The sequence below is a fragment of the Muntiacus reevesi genome, chromosome X (genome assembly GCF_963930625.1).
Source record: "Muntiacus reevesi chromosome X, mMunRee1.1, whole genome shotgun sequence".
NCBI lineage: Eukaryota > Metazoa > Chordata > Mammalia > Artiodactyla > Cervidae > Muntiacus > Muntiacus reevesi.
Window position 1 is genome coordinate 74,333,872 of NC_089271.1, and position 20,104 is coordinate 74,353,975.

Below are 20,104 nucleotides of genomic sequence, written 5' to 3' on the forward strand. Positions count from 1 at the left end.
TATGATTGTTCCCTTATCTCCATATCTTTGCCAATGATTCTTATTCTAGAGAGTGTGAAATACCTCATTTTGGTTTCAATATGCATTTCCTGAATGGTGTATGATTTTGAGCAGCTGTTCACATATCTATTGAATGTTCATGTATCAGTTTTGTTGAAATATCAAGCTCATATCTTTTGTTCATTTTGTGATCAGATCATTTGTCCTTGTAAGTGTTTTGTATATGCTGGATAAAAGTCCATTAAGGGATAAGTGATTTGCAAATATTTCCTTTTAGGCTGTGGCTCATCTTTTCATTTTCTTCATGGTATCTTTCAAAGTGTTAAGGTTTTGAATTTTGTTGAGATCCAATTTATTCATTTTTAAATTTTATGGATTGCACTGTTGACTTAATATCTAAGAAATTGTCACCTAACTCTTAGTCTCAAATATTTTCTCTTATTTTTTTCATAAAGTTATTGGTATATCTCATGCATTTATGTCTATAATCTATTTTGAAGTATTTTGTGTGTGTGTGCAAGTCAGGCTGTCCCAGTACCATTCATTAAACAAACATCTTCCTCTTCCACAATGAATTGTCTTAACATTTTTTATAAAATCATTTCCCTATAAATATAACAAATATTTCTGCACTCTCAATTCTTTTCCATTGTTTCAAAGCTATTTACCATGCAATAACTTGAGATATTTTTCTAAAAGTCTACTCACATTTTTTTTTTTTACTATTGAATCCTTTAATAGTTTCCCTTCTAAGGGAAAGTTATATCAAAATCTCCTGCGTGTTAGATTTATAGGTGCTACACAGACTAACTGAATGAGATTCTTTAGGAAAACACAATTTTAATGAAATTCTGCTAGATTAATATAATAAGAATTGTAACAGTTGTAGCAGAAAGCCAGAGAACAATATTTTAAAAATATTAGTTACTCACCACTTCTAAATACTGAAATACACAAATATATAGTAATGTAATTTATTTAACCTTGATCGAGATATTTATATCAATCATGATTCAATTATATGATCAAATTAACTGGGCTTATTAGATGTATAAAAACTACGATATTTTATGAAATATCTTTAATTTTTTTAAACTGAAAAAGCTGCTCAAAGTTTATACAATGTTCTAATTACTGCCTTTTATTTAAGGTTACCTTTTTAGTTTATATAAATGCTATGATCTCAAAATATGTCCTTTGAGAGTAGGATTAATTAACTTACTGAGGCTCAGTATTGCCAACTTTACAAATATCATGACAATTTTCTCAATGGCATTCCTACTAATGAGACGGGGGAAACCCATTTGCTGCTTTAAAGGAAAGATTACTTACTGCTCTTTTTCTAGAACACCCTGTAATCCAAGGCACAGTAAGGTTTCCTGAAATCTGTGGAAACAACAAATGGAATCTCAGTAAGGTATGCATTGATACTATTTGGAATGCTGATCAACACCAAAGAATTCACACAAGATGTCAAGATAGGTCTGCATTCAGAGCATATCCCCTATGTGGACAAATGCTGTTACCTTATTGAAAACAAGAGATTTAAAAGGCCTTCCTTCATGGAAAAATTCAAAAAGTAGTGCAGTTCCTCTGAAAATTTAAGAAAATTTTAAGGACGTTTTTTTGGGCCTGGAAATATGGTTTGGAAATTTATGGACAATAAAATTATTATAATAAAACTTAATTGGCCTGTGTAATAAATGAGTTACAATCATCAAATAATTACCTACAGTCATTGTACTATATATTGGCTCTCTACCTTTATTAATCTTACATAATTGCAAGGCCCTTTTTAAGTAGAAACTGCTAAGGTGAATATCTAGTAACACCATATTACGACAGCATTGCCACATAAGGAGATAGATGCTACTCTCATAGGATTCTGGGGAGTGATTCCAGAGACCAAAATGTTTCTGAGAGCAATGACTCTGGTTAGCCTATACTTAACCATACCTTTTCCTAAGACATACAAGGATTGGGGAGTACTCAAAACTCCACTTGCTCTCTCCTTCCCTCCCAAACATATGGTTCTCAAGAGACTGACAAATCAGCCTTTCTAAGTGGTAGTGGTGAAGGAATTTGGTATTCAATAAAACATTTTTTGGTTTTGATAAATTATATTTAGTGATGATCAATGAATCTATTATGCTTATTTATAAGAAGTGATGCTCAAACAGTCAAGGTAAATTGCAAAGTAATATTATTGAAATACCAGGTAAATGATTACTGTCCTTGGCTATCAGACTTGCCATTTTACTTTGACTTAAAATACATTAATATGCTAAGAACTGGTTATAAATTATATAAACTCCAAATAATACTTGTAAGGAAAATTTTACTCAAGTTAAAATCCCATTAAAGTATAATAGCAGATAACTCAAATGCTTGAGGGCATGAGAAGGTTTGAATAATTGATATTTTTAATGGTGAATTGAGAATTAAAAACTTTTACAGAAAAATAATTCAAAAGCTATATCTTCTTATCTTATAACTAATACTTGGTATAAGATACAATGTTTGCAAAATAAATTGATTGCTAGTCTCAATGAAGGAGGTACATCTGCTAAAATAGTCATATAATATACTCTTGAAAAAATGGAGATATCCAACTGGATATATGTATATGTAATTTTATCTATAACTGAGGATATTTTAAAACTCATTATGTTAAGTTGCTGGAAAAAATATGTTAAACCAAATGAGTTACACCTCCCTCATAAACTAGTAACTACTCGAAAGGAAGGAAAGTTATGACCAACCTAGACAGCATATTAAAAAGCAGAGACATTACTTTGTCAACAAAGGTCCGTCTAGTCAAGGTTGTGATTTTTTCAGTAGTCATGTATGTATGTGAGAGTTGGACTATAAAGAAAGCTGAGTGTCAAAGAATCGATGCTTTTCAACTGTGGTGTTGGAGAAGACTCTTGAAAGTCCCTTGGACTGCAGAGAGATCCAACCAGTCCATCCTAAAGGAGATCAGTCCTGAGTGTTCATTGGAAGGACTGATGTTGAAGCTGAAACTCCAATACTTTGGCCACCTGATGAGAAGAGCTGAGTCATGTGAAAAGACCCTGATGCTGGGAAAGATTGAAGGCAGGAGGAGAAGGGGATTACAGAGGATGAGATGGTTATATGGCATCACTGACTCAATGGACAAGAGTTTGGGTAAACTCTGGGTGTTGGTGATGGAAAGGGAGGCCTGGTGTGCTGCAGTTCATGGAGTCGCAAAGAGTCAGACATGACTGAGCGACTGAACTGAACTGAACTCAAAAATTAATGTGAAACAAATGATATATATAATAAATAAGGTAACTGAATTAAACATGGACCTTATACAATTAAGAATATAAAATGTAGATTCACAAGAGGGCAGACAGAAGAAGTAAGAACTACAGTGTTACAGCCTCCATAATGAAAATAACAATCACATAAAGCTAATCAGAATGAGATGGCAGATTATATCCCAGATGAAGGATCAAGATAAAACACCAGAAAAACAACTGAATGAACTGGAAATTGGCAACCTTCCAGAAAAAAAGTTCATAATGATGATAGTGAAGATGATCCAGGATCTTGGAAAAATAACAGAGAAGATGCAAGAAATGGTTATCAAGACCTAGAAGACCTAAAGAACAAACACACAGAAAAAAAAAAAAAAAAAAACAATACACTAGAATGAATCAATAGCAGAATAATTAAGGCAGAAGAACAGATAAGTGACTTGGATGATAGAATGGTGGAAACCACTGCTGCAAAATAGAACATAGAAGAAAAGAATGAAAAAAAAAAAATGGAAACAGACTAAGAGACCTCTGGAACCACATTAAACACACCAGCATTTGCATTTTAGGGGTCCCAGAAAGAGAAAAGAGAGAAAGGAAAGAAAAAAATATTTGGTGAGATAATAGCTGAAAATTTCCCAAACATGGGAAAGGAAATAATCAACCAAGTCCGAGAACTGCAGAGTCCCAGGCAGGATAAACCAAAGGAGGAATACACCAGGACACATAGTAATCAAACTGACAAAAATTAAAGACAAAGATAAAAATTTAAAAGTAACAAGGGAAAAACAAAAAATAATATCAAAGAAACTGCCATAAGATTATCAGGTAATTTCTGAACAAAAAACTCTACAAGCCAGAAGGGAATGACATGATATATTTAAAATGATGAAAGTGGAAAGCCTACAATTAAAAATACTTGATGCAGCAAGGCTCACACTCAGATTTGATGGAGAAATCAAAAGCTTTCCAGACAAGCAAAAGTTAAGAGAATTCAGCACCAGCAAATCAGCTATACAACAAATACCAAAGGAACCTGTTTAGGCAGGAAACACAAGACAAGGAAAAAACCTACAAAAAATAAACCCAAAACAATTAAGAAATGGTAATAAGGTCATACATATAAATAATTACTTTAAATGTAAACGGATTAAATGTACCAACCAACCAAAAGACATAGAGTGGTTGGGTGGATACAAAAACAAGACACATGTATATGCCGAGACCCACCTCAGACCTAGAGACACTTACAGACTGAAAGTAAGCGGATAAGAGAAGGTATTCAATGCAAATTAAAATCAAAAGAAAGCTGGAATAGCAATACTCATATCAGACAAAATAGATTTAAAAAAGACTTACAGAGACAAGGACACTACATGATGATCAAGTATTCAAATCAAAAAGATATAAAAATTACAAATATATATACATCCAACATAGGTGCACCTCAAAATGTAAGGCAAATACAAACAAGAGTAAAGGGAGAAATCAACAGTAATACAATAGTAGTGGGAGACTTCAACTCTCCACTTTCATCAGTGGACACATCATCCACACAGAAACTAATAGAGAAACACCGGCTTAAATGACACTTTAGAGTGGATGGACTTAACTGATAATTATAGAGCATTCCACCCCAAAGCAGCATTCTCCTAAAGTGCATATGGAACATTCTCCAGGAATGACCACATGCTGGACCACAAGACAAACTTCGGCAAATTGAAGAAAATTTAAAACACATCAAGCATGTTGTCTCATCAAAATGTTATGAGATTAGAAAAAAACTACAAGATGGCGGTCCTAAGATAGTGGAGGAATAGAATGGAGAGACCACTTTCTCCTCCACAAATTCATCGAAACATCATTTGAATGCTGAGCAAATTCCACAAAACAACTTCCAAACACGGGCAAAGGAAAACAGGCACTCAGAAAGGCAGCCCATTGTCTTTGAAAGGCGATGTTTTATCATCAGTGCTGTAGGAATGGAGACGACTTGAGGCTACTGTAAGATCAAGACTGAAAACCAGAGGCAAGAGGCTTACATCCAAAACCTGAGACCACCAGAGAACTCCTGACTCCATGGAACATTAATAGATAAGAGTTCATCCAAAAGCCTCCATACCTACACTGAAACCAAGCTCCACCCAAGAGCCAACAAGTTTCAGAACAAGACATACCACGCAAATTCTCCAGCAACATAGGAACATAGACCTGAGCTTTAATATGCAGGCTGCCCAAAGTCACACCAAACCCATAGACATCTAAAAACTCACTACTGGACACTTCATTGCACTCCAGAGAGAAGCAATCCAGCTCCACCCACCAGAACACTGACACAAGCTTCCCTAAACAGGAAACCTTGGCAAGTCACTTGTCCAACCCCACCTGCAGGGAGGAACCTCCACAATACAGAGGAACCACAAACTGCCAGAATACAGAAAGGTCACCCCAAACACAGCAATATAAGCAAGACGAAAAGGCACAGAAATATTCAGTAGGTAAAGGAACATGATAAATGCTCACAAAACCAAACAAAAGAGGAGATAGAGAGTCTACCTGAAAAAGAATTCAATATAATGACAGTAAAAATGATCCAAAATCTCGAAAACAAAATGGAGTTACAGATAAATGGCCTGGAGTCAAGGATTGAGAAGATGCAAGAAACGTTTAACAAGAATTTAGAAGAAATAAAGAAGAGTCAATCAATAATGAATAATGCAATAAATGAGATAAAAAAACACACTGGAGGGAACCAATAGTAGAATAACTGAAGCAGAAGATAGGATAAGTGAGGTGGAAGATACAATGAAGCAGAATAGAAATAAATGAAGCAGAGAGGAAAAAAGAAAAGAATTAAAGGAAATGAGGACAATCTCAGAGACCTTTGGAACAACGTCAAACGCCCCAACATTCGAATCACAGGAGTCCCAGAAGAAGAAGACAAAAAGAAAGGCCATGAGAAAATACTTCAGGAGATAATAGTTGAAAACTTTCCAAACGTGGAGAAGGAAATAGCCACTCAAGTCCATGAAACCCAGAGAGTCCCAAACAGGATAAACCCAAGGTGAAACACCCCAAGACACATATTAATCATATTAACAAAAATCAAATACAAACAGCAAATGTTAAAAGCAGCAAGGGAAAAACAACAAATAACACACAAGGGGATTCCCATAAGGATAACAGCTTATCTTTCAATGGAAACTCTTCAGGCCAGAAGGGAATGGCAAGACATACTTAAAGTGATGAAAGAAAAGAACCTAAAGCTCAAATTACTGTACCCAGCAAGGATCTCATTCTAATATGAAGGAGAAATCAGAAGGTTTACAGACAAGCAAAATCTGATAATATTCAGCACCACAAAACCAGCTCTTCAACAAATGCTAAAGGATCTTCTCTAGACAGGAAACACAGAAAAGGTGTATAAACTGGAACCCAAAAGAAAGTAAATTGCAACGGGATCATGCTTATCAATAATTACCTTAAATGTAAATGGGTTGAAAGCTCCAACCAAAAGACAAAGACTGGCTGAATGGATACAAAAATAAGATCCCTATATATGCTACCTACAAGAGACCCACCTCAAAACAAGGGACACATACAGATTGAAAGTGAAGGGCTGGAAAAAATATTTCATGCAAATGGAGACCAAAAGAAAGCAGGAATAGCAATACTCATATCAGATAGAATAGACTTTGAAATAAAGGCTGAGATAAAAGACAAAGTAGGACACTTCATAATGATCAAAGGATCAATCCAAGAAGAAGACATATAATTATAAATATATATGTAAGGCAAATGCTAACAATTATGAAAAGGGAAATTAACAGCACTATTAAAATTATTAGTAAAATCCCACAATAATAATAGTAAAATCCCACAGTATTGGTGGAAGATTTTGATACCACACTCACACCTATGGATTGATCAACTAAACAGAAAATTAACAAGGAAACACAAACTTTAAATGATACAATGGACCAGTTAGACCTAATTGATATCTATAGGACATTTGACCCTAAAACAAGGAATTTCATCTTTTTCTCAAGTGCATATGGTACCTTCTCCAGGATAGATCACATCCTGGGCCATAAATACAGTCTTGCTAAATACAAAAAAGGTGAAATCTTTCCAAGCATCTTTTCTGATCACAATAAAGTAAGATTAGATGTCAACTACAGGGGAAAAAATTATTAAAAATTCCAACATATGGAGGCTAAGCAGCACACATCTGAATAATCAACAAATCAAAATAGAAATCAAAATATGCAAAGAAATGAATGAAAATGAAAACACAACAACCAAAAACCTATGGGACTCAGTAAAATGGTGCTAAGGGGAAGGTTCATAGTAATATAAGTTTACCTCGAGAAACAAGAAAAAAAGTCAAATAAATAACCTAACTCTACACCTAAAGCAGCTAGAAAAGGAAGAAATGAAGAACCTCAGCGTTAGTAAAAGGAAAGAAATCATAAAAATTAGGGCACAAATAAAAGCAAAAGAAACAAAAGAGACCATAGCAAAAAACAAAACAAAACAAAACTAAACTAAACACTCATTCTTTGAGAAGATGAATAAAATAGACAAACCATTAGCCTGACTCATCAAGAAACAAAGGGAGAAGAATCAAACCAACAAAATTAAAAATGAAAATGGAGAGATCACAACAGACAACACAGAAATACAAAGGTCATAAGAGACTACTATCAGCAACTATATGCCTAATAAAGTGGACAACAAATAACTAATAAAATGGAGAGCTTAGAACAAACGGACAAATTCTTAGAAATGCATAACTTTCCAAAACTAAACCAGGAAGAAATAGAAAATTTTAAGAGACCCATCACAAGCACAGAAATCAAAACTTTAATAGGAAATCTATCAGCAAACAAACCCCAGGACCAGTCGGCTTCACACATGAATTCTACAAAAAGTTTGGAGAACAGCTATCACCTATCCTACTCAAACTCTTCCAGAAAATTGCAGAGGAAGTTAAACTTCCAAACTCATTTTACGAAGCCACCATCAACCTAATACCAAAACCAGACAAAGATGCCACAATAAAAGGAAAACTGCAAGTCACTATCACTGATGAACATAGATGAAAAAATCCTTAACAAAATTCTAGAAAACAGAATTCAACAATATTTAAAAAGATCATACAGCATGACCAAGTGGGCTTTATCCCAGGAATGCAAGAATTCTTTAACATACACAAATCAATGAATGTAATACATCACAATAACAAATTGGAAGACAAATACCGTATGATTATCTCAAAAGATGCAGAGAAAGCCTTTGACGAAATTCAACATCCATGTATGATAAGGAACCTCCAGAAAGCAGGAAGAGAAGGAACATATGTCAACATAATAAAAGCTATATATGACAAACCCACAGCAAACATTGTCCTCAATGGAGAAAAATTGAAAGCATTTCCCCTAAAGTCAGGAAAAAGACAAGGGTGCCCACTGTCACCACTACTATTCAATATAGTTTTGGAAGTTTTAACCACAGAAATCAGAGAAGAAAAAGGAATAAAAAGAATCCAGATTGGTAAAGAAGATGAAAAACTCTCACTGTTTGCAGATGACATGATCCTCTACATAGAAAACCCTAAAGACTCCACCAGAAAATTACTAGAGCTAAGCAATGAATATAGTAACGTTGCAAGATATATAAAATTAACCCAGAGAAACCCCTTGCATTCCTATACACTAACAATGAGAAAACAGAAAGAGAAATTAAGGAAATAATTCCATTCACCATCACAACGAAAAGAATAAAATACTTAAGAATAAATAGACCTAAAAAAGCAAAGGACCTATATATAGAAAGCTATAAAACACTGATGGAAGAAATCAAAGATGACACAAATAAATGGAGAAATATACCATGTTCATGGATTGGAAGAATCAATATAGTGAAAATGAATACACTACCCAAAGCAATCTAGACATTCAAAGCAATTCCTATCAACCTACCAACAGTATTTTTCAGAGAACTAGAACAAAGAATTTCAAAATTTGTATGGAAATACAAATAACCTCAAACAAGTAATGCATCTTGAGAAAGAAGAAAGGATCTGGAGGAATCAACCTGCCGACTTCAGGCTCTACTACAATGCCACACTCATCAAGACAGTATGGTACTGGCACAAAGACAGAAATATATATCAATGGAACAAAATAGAAAGTCCAGAGATAAATTCATGCACCTATGGACACCTTAACTTTGACAAAGGAGGCAAGGATATACAATGGAGAAAAGACAATCACTAAACAAGTAGTACTGGGAAAACTGGTCATCCACCTGTAAAAGGATGAAACTTGAATACTTTCTAACACCATGCATAAAAATAAACTCAAAATGGATTAAAGATCTAAATGTAAGATCAGAAGCTGTAAAACTACTAGAGGAAAACATAGGCAAAACACTCTCTGACATAAATGACAACAAGATCCTCTATTACTCACCTCCCAGAGTAATGGAAATAAAAGCAAAAATAAACAAACAGAGCATAATTAAACTTAAAAGATTTTGCACAACGAAGTTAACTATAAACAAGGTGAAAAGGCAGCCTTCAGAATGGGGGAAAATAATAGCAAGTGAAGCAACTGACAAAGAATTAATCTCAAAAATATACAAGAAGCACCATCAGCTCAATTCCAGAAAGATAAACGACCCAATCAAAACATGAGCCAAAGAACTACACAGACATTTCTCCAAAGAAGACATACAGATGGCTAACAAACACATGAAAAGGTGCTCAACATCACTCATTATTAGAGAAATGCAAATCAAAACCACAGTGAGGTACCATCTCACTCCAGTCAAAATGGCTGCTATCCAAAAGTCTACAAACAATAAATGCTGGAGCGGGTGTGGAGAAAAGAAAACTATCTTACACTGTTGGTGGGAATGCAAACTAGTACAGTCACTATGGAGAATAGTGTGGAGATTCCTTTAAAAACTGGAAATAGAACTGCCATATGACCCAGCAATCCTACTGCTGGACATACACACTGAGGAAACCAGAATTGAAAGACACACATGTACCCCAATATTCACCACAACACTGTTTATAATAGCCACGACATGGAAGCAATCTAGATGTCCATTGACAGAGGAATAGATAAGAAAGCTGTGGTACATATACACAATAGAATATTACTTAACCATTAAAAAGAATACATTTGAAGCAGTTCTAATGAGGTGGATGAAACTGGAGCCTATTATACAGACTGAAGTAAGTCAAAAAGAAAAACACCAATACAGTATACTAATGCATATCTACAGAATTTAGAAAGATGGTAACAACCCTATATGGGTGACAGCAAAAGAGACACAGATGTATAGAACTGTGTTTTTGACTCTGTGGGAGAAGGCGAGGGTGGGATGATTTGGAAGAATAGCAGTGAAACATATATATTATCATTTTTTTTTAGTTTTATTTATTTATTTATTTTTTACTTTAAAATATTGTATTTGTTTTGCCATACATTGACATGAATCTTCCATGAGTGTATATTTGTTCCCCATCCTGAACCTCCATCCTGCCTCCCTCCCCATCCAATCAAAGGATCAATCCAAGAAGAAGATACAACAATTATAAATATATATGCACCCAACATAAGAGCACCGCAATATGTAAGACAAATGGCAACAAGTCTGAAAGGGGAAATTAACAATAACACAATAATAGTGGGAGACTTTAATACCCCACTCACACCTATGGATAGATCAACTGAACAGAAAATTAACGAGGAAACACAAACTTTAAATGATACAATAAGCCAGTTAGACCTAATTGATATCTATATGACATTTCACCCCAAAACAAGGGATTTCAGCTTTTTCTCAAGTGCACAGGGAACCTTCTCCAGGATAGATCACATCCTGGACCATAAATCTAGCCTTGGTAAATTCAAAAAATTGAAATCATTCCAAGCATCTTTTCTGACCACAATGAAGTAAGATTAGATGTCAATTACAGTAGAAAAACTTTAAAAAATTCCAACATATGGAGGCTGAACAACACACTGCTGAATAACAAACAAATCACAGAAGAAATAAAAAAATAAGTAAAAATCTTCACAGAAACAAATGAAAATGAAAAGACAACAACCCAAAGCCTATGGGGCACTGTAAAAGCAGTGCTAAGGGGAAGGTTCATAGTAATACAGGCTTACCTCAGGAAACAAGAAAAAAGCCAAATAAATAACCTAACTCTACACCTAAAGCAACTTGAAAAGGAAGAAATGAAGAACCCCAGGGTTAGTAGAAGGAAAGAAATCTTAAAAATTAGGGCACAAATAAATGCAAAAGAAACACAAGAGACCATAGCAAAAATCAGCAAAGCCAAAAGCTGGTTCTTTGAGAAGATAAATAAAATTGACAAATCATTAGCCAGATTCATCGAGAAACAAAGGGTGAAAAATCAAATCAGCAAAATTAGAAATGAAAATGGACAGATCACAAAATACAACACAGAAATACAAAGGATCATAAAAGACTACTATCAGCAAATATATGCCTAATAAAGTGGACAATTAATAATTAATAAAATGGACATCTTGGAAGAAGTGGTCGAATTCTTAGAAAAGGATAACTTTCCAAGACTGAACCAGGAAGAAATAGAAAATTTTAACAGATCCATCACAAGCACGGAAATTGACACTGTAATCGGAAAACTCCCAACAAGCAAAAGCCCAGGACCAGACGGCTTCACAGCTGAATTCTACCAAAAATTTAGAGGAGAGCTAACTACTATCTATCTAGCTAACTACTAACTAACTAACTATCCTACTCAATCTCCTCCAGAAAACTGCAGAGGAATGGAGACTTCCAGACTCATTCTATGAGGCCACCATCACCCTAATACCAAAACGTGACAAAGATGCCACAGAAAAAGAAAACTACATGCCAATATAACTGATGAACATAGATGCAAAAATCCGAAACATGTATAGTATCATATATGAAACGGATCGCTAGTTCAGGTTCAATGCATGAGACAGGGTGCTCAGGGCTGGTGCACTGGAATGACCCTGAGGGAATAGATGGGGAGGGAAGTGCGAGGAGGGTTCAGGATGGGGAACAGATAGATGTACACCCATGGCTGTTTCATATCAATGTATGGCAAAAAATACTATAATATTGTAAAGCAATTAACCTCCAATTAAAATAAATAAATTAAAAACAAAAAGAAATAAACCACAAGGAAAAAAAAAACTGTAAGAAACAGAAACACATGGTGGCTAAACAATATGCTATTAATACTAAACAACCAATGCATCATTGAAGAAATCAAAGAGGAAAACAGTAAATACCTAAAGACAAAGGAAAACAAAAGCACAATGGTCCAAAACCTATGGGATACAGCAAAAGCAGTTCTAAGAGAGAAGTTTATAGCAATACAGTCTTACCTCAAGAAACAAGAAAAATCTCAAGTAGAAAACCTAACCTTACACCTGAAATAACTAGGGAAAGAAGAACAAACAAAACCTAAAGTTATTAAAAGGAAAGAAATTACAAAGATCAGAGAGAAATAAATGAAATAGAGACTAAGAAAACAATTGCCAAGATCAATGGAACCAAAAGCTGGTTCTTTGAAAAGTTAAACAAAATTGATAAACCTTTAGCTAGGCTGTTCAAGAAAAAAAAATAATAATAAAGGAGAGGACTCAAGTCAGTAAAAGTAGTAGTGAAAAAGTATTTACAAATGAATCCACAGAAATACAGAGGATCAACTGAGACTGCTATGAGCAACTGAATGCCAGGAAATTGGACACTCTGGAAGAAACAGTCAAATGTTTAGAAAGGTACAGTCTCCCAAGACTGAACCAGGAAGAAATAGAAAATGTGAACTGACAAATCACAAGCACTTAAATTGAAATTGTGATTTTGAAAACTCCCATCAAACAAAAGTCCAGGACCTGATGGCATCATAGTCAAGTTCTATCAAATATATACAGAAAGTAAATACCTATCTTTCTGAAACTATTCTAAAAAAAATTACAGAGGAAGGAAAACTTTCAAACTCATTCTATGAGGCCACCATCACCCTGACACCAAAACCAGACCAAGATACCACAAAAAATAAAAATTTCAGGCCAACATCACTGATGCACAAAAATGCAAAAATCCTCAACAAAATATATAGTAATCTAAATCCAACAATACATTTAAAAGATCATTCTTGTGACCAAGTAGGATTCATTCCAGGGATGCAAGGATTTTCAGTATCTGCAAATCAATCAATGTGATATACCATATCAATAAATTAAAGAATAAAGCTATATGATCATCTCAATAGATGCAGAAAATACTCCTGACAAAATTCAGCACACATTTATGATAAAAACTCTCCAGAAACTGGGCATAGAGAAAATATACCTCAACAAAATAAAAGCAATATACAACAAACCTACAGCTAACATCAAACTCAATAGGGAAAAACTGAAAGCATTTCCACTAAGATCAGGAAAAGATAAGGATGTCCACACTTGTCACTTCTATTCAACATAGTTTTGGAAGTCCTAGCTATAGCAATCAGAGAATAAAAAGTAAATGGAATCTAAATATGAAAAAAAAAGAATTTAAACTGCCACTGTTTGCAGATGATATGATGCTATACATAGAAAATCCTAAAGATACCACCAGAAAATTATTAGAATTCATTAATGAACCTGGCAAAGTTGAAGGTTGCAAAATTACACACAAAAATCTTGCATTTCTATACACTAACAATGAAAGATCAGAAAGAGAAATTCAACAAACAATTCCATTTGTCATCATGTCGAAAATAATGAAATACTTCAGAATAAACCTACCTAAGGAGACAAAGTACCTGCACTCCCAAAAACAAAATAATGCTGATGAAAGAAATTGAAGAAGACACAGACAGATGAAAATATATATCATTTTTGTATATTGGAAGAATCAATATTGTCAAAATGACTATACCACCCAAGACAATCCACAGATTCAATGCAATCCTTATCAAATTACCAATGGCATTTTTTACAGAGCTAGAACAAAATATCTCATAACTTGTAAGGAGATACAAAAGACACAAAATAACCAAAGCAATCTTGAGAAAAAAAAATGGAGTTGGAGGAATCAGGCTCCCTGACTTCAGACTATACTACAAAGCTACAGTCATCGAAACTGTATGGTACTGGCACAAAAATAGATCAGTGGAACAGGATAGAAAACCCAGAAATAAGCCCATTAACCTATGCTTAATTAATCTGTGACAAAGGACGGAAGACTACACAATGTTGGAAAGTGTCTCTTAAAAAAATGGTGCTGGGAAAATTGGACAACTACATGCTTTAAAAAATGAAATTAGATCATTATTTAACACCACTCATAAAAATAAGTCTGAAATGGGTTAAATAACTAATTGTGAGACCAAACACTATAAAACTCCTAGAGAATACATAGGAAGAACACTCTCTGACGTAAAGCACAGCAATATCTTTTTTGATAGCCTCCAAGAATAACAACATCCAAGAATAATGAAAATAAAAACAAAAAAAAGTAGTAGCACCTTCTTAAACTCAAAAGCTTTTCCACAGCAAAGGAAACAATAGAGAAAAAGACAACCACAGATTGAGAGAAAATCTTTTCAAGTGATGTGACTGACAAAGGATTAGTTTCCAAAATTTAAAAACAGTTCATGACACATGCCTGTGTGCATGCATGCATGCATGCTCAACAGTGTCTGACTCTTTGTGACCCCATGGACTATAGCCTGCCAGGCTCCTCTGTCTATGGAAATTTTTTAGCAAGGATACTGAAGTGGGTTGTCATTTCCTTCTCCAGAGGATCTTCCTGACTCCAAGATCGAACCTGCGTCTTCTGCATCTCCTGCATTGTCAGGCAGATTCTTTACCACTGAGCAACTGGGAAAGTTCATGATGCTCAACAGCATCACAGCAAACAACCTAATCAACAAATGGGCAGAAGACCTAAATAGACGTTTCTCCAAAGAAGACATATAGATGGCCAAAGAACAGATGTTCAACATCACTAATTATTAGAGAAATGCAGATCAAAACTGCAATGAAATATCACTTCACACCAATCAAAATAGCTCTCATCAAAAAATCCACAAACAACAAACTCTGGAGAGGGTGTGGTAAGAAGGGAACCCTCCTAGACTGTTGGTGAGAATGTAAATTTGTACAGTTGCCATAGAGAACAGCACGGAGGCTCCTTAAAAAAACTAAAGTAAAACTACCATATGAACCTGCAGTCCCATTCATGGGCATAGATCCAGAGTAAAGCATGATCTGAAAGGATATAGTGCACCCCAATGTTCACTGCAGCACTGTTTACAATAGCCAAAACAAGGAATCAACCTAAATGTCCACTGACAGAGGAATGGGTAAAGAAGATGTGGTACATATATACTATGTAATATTACTTAGCCATTAAAAAATGAAATAATGTCATTTTCAGCAACATGGATAAACATAGAGAGTGTCACACTGAGTGAAGTAAGTCAGACGGAGAAGTAAAAATATCATATGACATCGCTTATATGTGGAATCTAAAAGAAATAATACAAATGAACTTACAAAACAGAAAGAGAGTCACAGGCTTAGGGAACAAATTTATGGTTGCTGGGAGAAAAATGAGGGGAAGGGATAGTTAGGGAGTTTGGGATGGATATATGTACACTGCTATATTTTAAAAGGATAACCAACAATAACCTACTACATAGTTTATGGAACTCTGCTCAATGTTATGTGGCAGCCTGGATAGAAGGGGGCTTGAAGGAGAAAGTATATATGGGTATGTATGGCTGAATCCCTTCACTGTTGACCTGAAACTATTATAAGATTGCTAATTGGCTATACATCAATGCAAAACAAAAAGTTTAAAAACTAAAAATTAAATAAAAAAGAATATAAAATGTGGTTTCTTGATTAAATCACTTGAATGTAACCCAGAAAATGGAAAACTCCAATATGCACCTTAGCATTCAAATATTATATATTACATGTGATTCAGGAAAAGATGAAGGGTCATTTTTTGCTTTATAATTCTGTGACAACAATTACGTGATACTAAAATTCTGTATTTAACTACCCTTTACTCTTATTTCGTATAAATTCTTCAGTTCCTTATGTTTCTGCTAGAACTCAGGAACGGCCAAGCATAGTAGCTAATTTGTAGGTTTTTTAAAAATCATAGTACTGTATAAACGTTTCTCTCAAATTTGGAAAGATTTCTTTGGTGCATTAGTGATGACAAGGTTTCTCCCTCATAAGAAGCTATAAAATACAGTATTTCAAATGAGTCGGATAATATACTTCCCATTTAAGTGATATTGAAGTTCCAAAAACAGTTTTCAGCACTCTGGCTTTGAAAATTGTAAAATGAATCCACAAGAAGACAAGACTGTTTTAACAAACATATTAGAACTTACATATCCAAATGAGTACAGTGTGTTTCAAAGTAAAAAATTTAGAAAGTCATAAAGTCATTACAATGATGCCACATTATTGAAAGCACCTTGGGATTTTTTTTTTTAATTTGCTAGTTCATGACTCATCCAGATATTCTGTCTCAATCATATTCCTTTTGTTTAACTAAAAATATAACAGCTCAGATCAAACATCCATATTATTCACTAAATGTGGCTCAGAATGAATTCTATTTTCCAAAATCAAGTTTTCCCTCAAATGATGAAGGTTTGTCAACACTGAAAGCACTGAAAAGAATCCCACAGGACCTTAAAGCAACTGTAAAAGAACTTCAAAAACTTTTGACAAGTAGAGCATTATTGAAACTGACATAAGTATATATAACTTTCCAAGGTAACTAATTTGAATTCTGTTCAAATATTTATCAAGCATCTCTGTACTAGGTGCTGTTATAGGTGCTACAAGAAATGTAAAACATAGTTTCCTGGGGGGAAGAATTATAATTTTAGAGGTAAAGATAAGACATGTGCATGAATGACTGTAATACAAAGAAAACTGCTAAATGACACAAGGGAGGTACAATAAATGAAGTGCAGTAGGAGTTTAAGATATGGCAAAATTGCATCACTCGTGGACTTTTATCTCAGCTGAATGTTAAAAGATGAGCAAAATTTTGATAGAAATAAAAAAACATTCCATGGGGGAAAGAACGGCATGAACACTGCCGTTATAAAAGGATAGGGTGAGTTTGGGGATGATCAATTTATGTAGATCTAGAAAGGGAGTTAAGGTCACTTTGTGGAGTGTATTAATGCCAAAGTACGTGTATATCTAATTCTGTAGAAAATAAGGAGTCATTGAAAGTTTCTAAGCAGATAAATTATATGTTGAGAATTGTAGTTCTACACATAAGGATGGTTAATGTGATTAAATGTATATAATTAAGTATACTGAATTAAGTATGGAAACTTTTACAATAATTTAGGCGAGAGATAATCCAGGCTTGGAACAAGGTTAGAAGAGGTGAAAATTGAGAAGAGAAATATAAAACATATTTCTAAAAAAGGTCTTGTGCATGGGATACAAGAAAACTAAACAATCTGGAGATTACTGAAATAGTCTTTTAATGGTCATCATAAAACTCTCTCCACAAATGGCTGCCCTGCTCAAACTAATGTAGAATTGGAGAGTTACAACTTTGAATGTGAATGTAAGAAAGTGCCTAATGTTGGAAATCTGCTTCTCTTGGCTAAGAGTGGATACCCTAAAGTATATAACACACTAATTTGAATGTAAAATGGAGTCACATCATACAGATAGCTAAGATTTGTGAATCTAACTATAAAACACTTATCTTTCTCTGAGCTATTTAAATCCTAAAAGATGATGTTGTTAAAGTTCTGCCCTCAATGAGTCAGCAAATTTGGAAAACTTAGCAGTGACCACAGGACTGGAAAAAGTCAGTTTTCATTCCAATTTCAAAGAAAGGTAATGCCAAAGGATGTTCAAACTGCCATGTGATTGTACTCATTTTGCATGATAGTAAGATTATGTTCAAAATCCTTTAAGCTAGTCTTCAACAGTATAGCCATAAAGAAAGCTGAGTGCCAAAGAAATGATGCTTTCAAATTGTGGTGCTGGAGAAGACCCTTGAGAGTCCCTTGGGCAGCAAGGAGATCAAACCAGTCAATCTTAATGGAAGGACTGATGCTGAAGCTGAAGCTTTAGTACTTTGGCCATCAGATCTGAAGAGTCAACTCATTGGAAAAGACCCTGATGCTGAGAAAGATTGAGGGCAGGAGGAGAAGAGGATGACAGAGGATGAGATGGCCGGACAGCATGACCACCAACTCAATGGACATGAGTTTGAGCAAACTTTGGGAGATAGTGAAAGACAGGAAAGCCTGGTGTGCTGCATACCGTGAGGCTTCAGAGTCAGACATGACTTAGCAATTGGAACAACAACAATCTTTCTCATACTTAAAACAGATACCATATATCAGAATATTAGTTATAAATTATATATATACATTAATATACATAGTTATATGTCCACAAGAAAGCATGCACATAGTTACTTTTATGGGTGACTTAAGGAATATTTTAAGGAATTTTCATCATATTTAATTATATGCCATTTAGACCTTACATATGCCTCTGCTGGTGGCTCAGCTGGTAAAGAATCCAGAATCCATTGGTGTAACAAAATTCCTATCTGAAATATACTATAATTTAGATAAGCCAGAAAATTAAGTATATTATTAATTAACATGTGCTTATATAAAATTTGATTATCTCAAACATTCAGATAATAACCATACCTCTCAGTAAACTTCAGCAGTAAGTAATTCACAAAGTAATGTTTTAGCTTTCCATCAGTTGCTTTGCTATTAGTTGAACATTAAAACCTGTCAAGAATTTTGCTATAATCAGCAGGGCTTCCTAGACATTTTTCAATTATGAGATATAGAGCATGGAGGACACTGCTGGGCATGCAATATGCAATCAATAAATATATACTAATTGATCAAATTAACTTGTTCCTTTATTGTTTACTAGCTTCACTTGCCAAAATTCAACAAAGGCCATGAGTGGAAATACAGGGTAGGCAGTTGAGAGGAAGGGAATAAGTTGTTTCTGACTGAGAATAATGTGTCCTGGAGCAATGAAGAAAAGAAATAAAATATTTCCCTCTTTTCTCTCTAACAAGTGTAGAAAAGCTATCAGGAAGTAAATAATCTTTACATTTGAAATTTTAATTACAACTTTTGGCCAAACAACTAACACATTTTTTAAGCATATGGATTTTTTCTCTATTAAGTCATATGAAATTAGTGTTTAGAGAAGTTTACTAGCCTGACAAATTCTTGCAGTTGACAACCAAAGTGCTATTTGTTTTTTGTTGTTGTTGTTTTTACTATGTAATTTTAGTAGTTGAAAGTTCACAAACTACAAGAGATTAAGATCAGGGAAACTTGAATTCCAAGACACTCCAGTGGAATTATAAAAGTACTCACAGATGACATAACAAATCTGGTTTTACCATACTGATTTTAGAGATATTGCCTGTTAAAAATAATGGAGGGATATAGTAAAAAAAATATAAATTAATATGTGTTTTAATTCCAAGGCCCTGGGGAGTATAGAAATATATATCTCTATCCTTTGAAATTTTGCCTTCTAAAATATATTAAAATTTTATCTTAATGTTTCATATGCAAAAAAATAATTGAGTAAATATAAGCATTCTTTACTAACTTTAGAAAACAAATTGTCAGATTTATATTTAAGTTCTCTCTCTATATATATACAACTGAAATTAACAGTTTTATTACATGTATATTCAAAGATAAATTTCTTTTAAAAAAAACAGCAAAA

General features: G+C 34.2%; 1 protein-coding gene across 3 annotated transcripts in view; it reads right to left on the reverse strand.

Moving 5' to 3' along the window:
* HDX (highly divergent homeobox) overlaps positions 1-20,104 on the reverse strand; it is a 206,775-nt gene that overhangs the window by 116,933 nt on the left and 69,738 nt on the right. For all 3 annotated transcript variants that reach the window (XM_065915338.1, XM_065915337.1, XM_065915339.1), the window contains exon 4: positions 1,333-1,386. In XM_065915338.1, the coding sequence (XP_065771410.1) occupies positions 1,333-1,386 (54 nt within the window). The remainder of the gene's footprint in view (positions 1-1,332; positions 1,387-20,104) is intronic.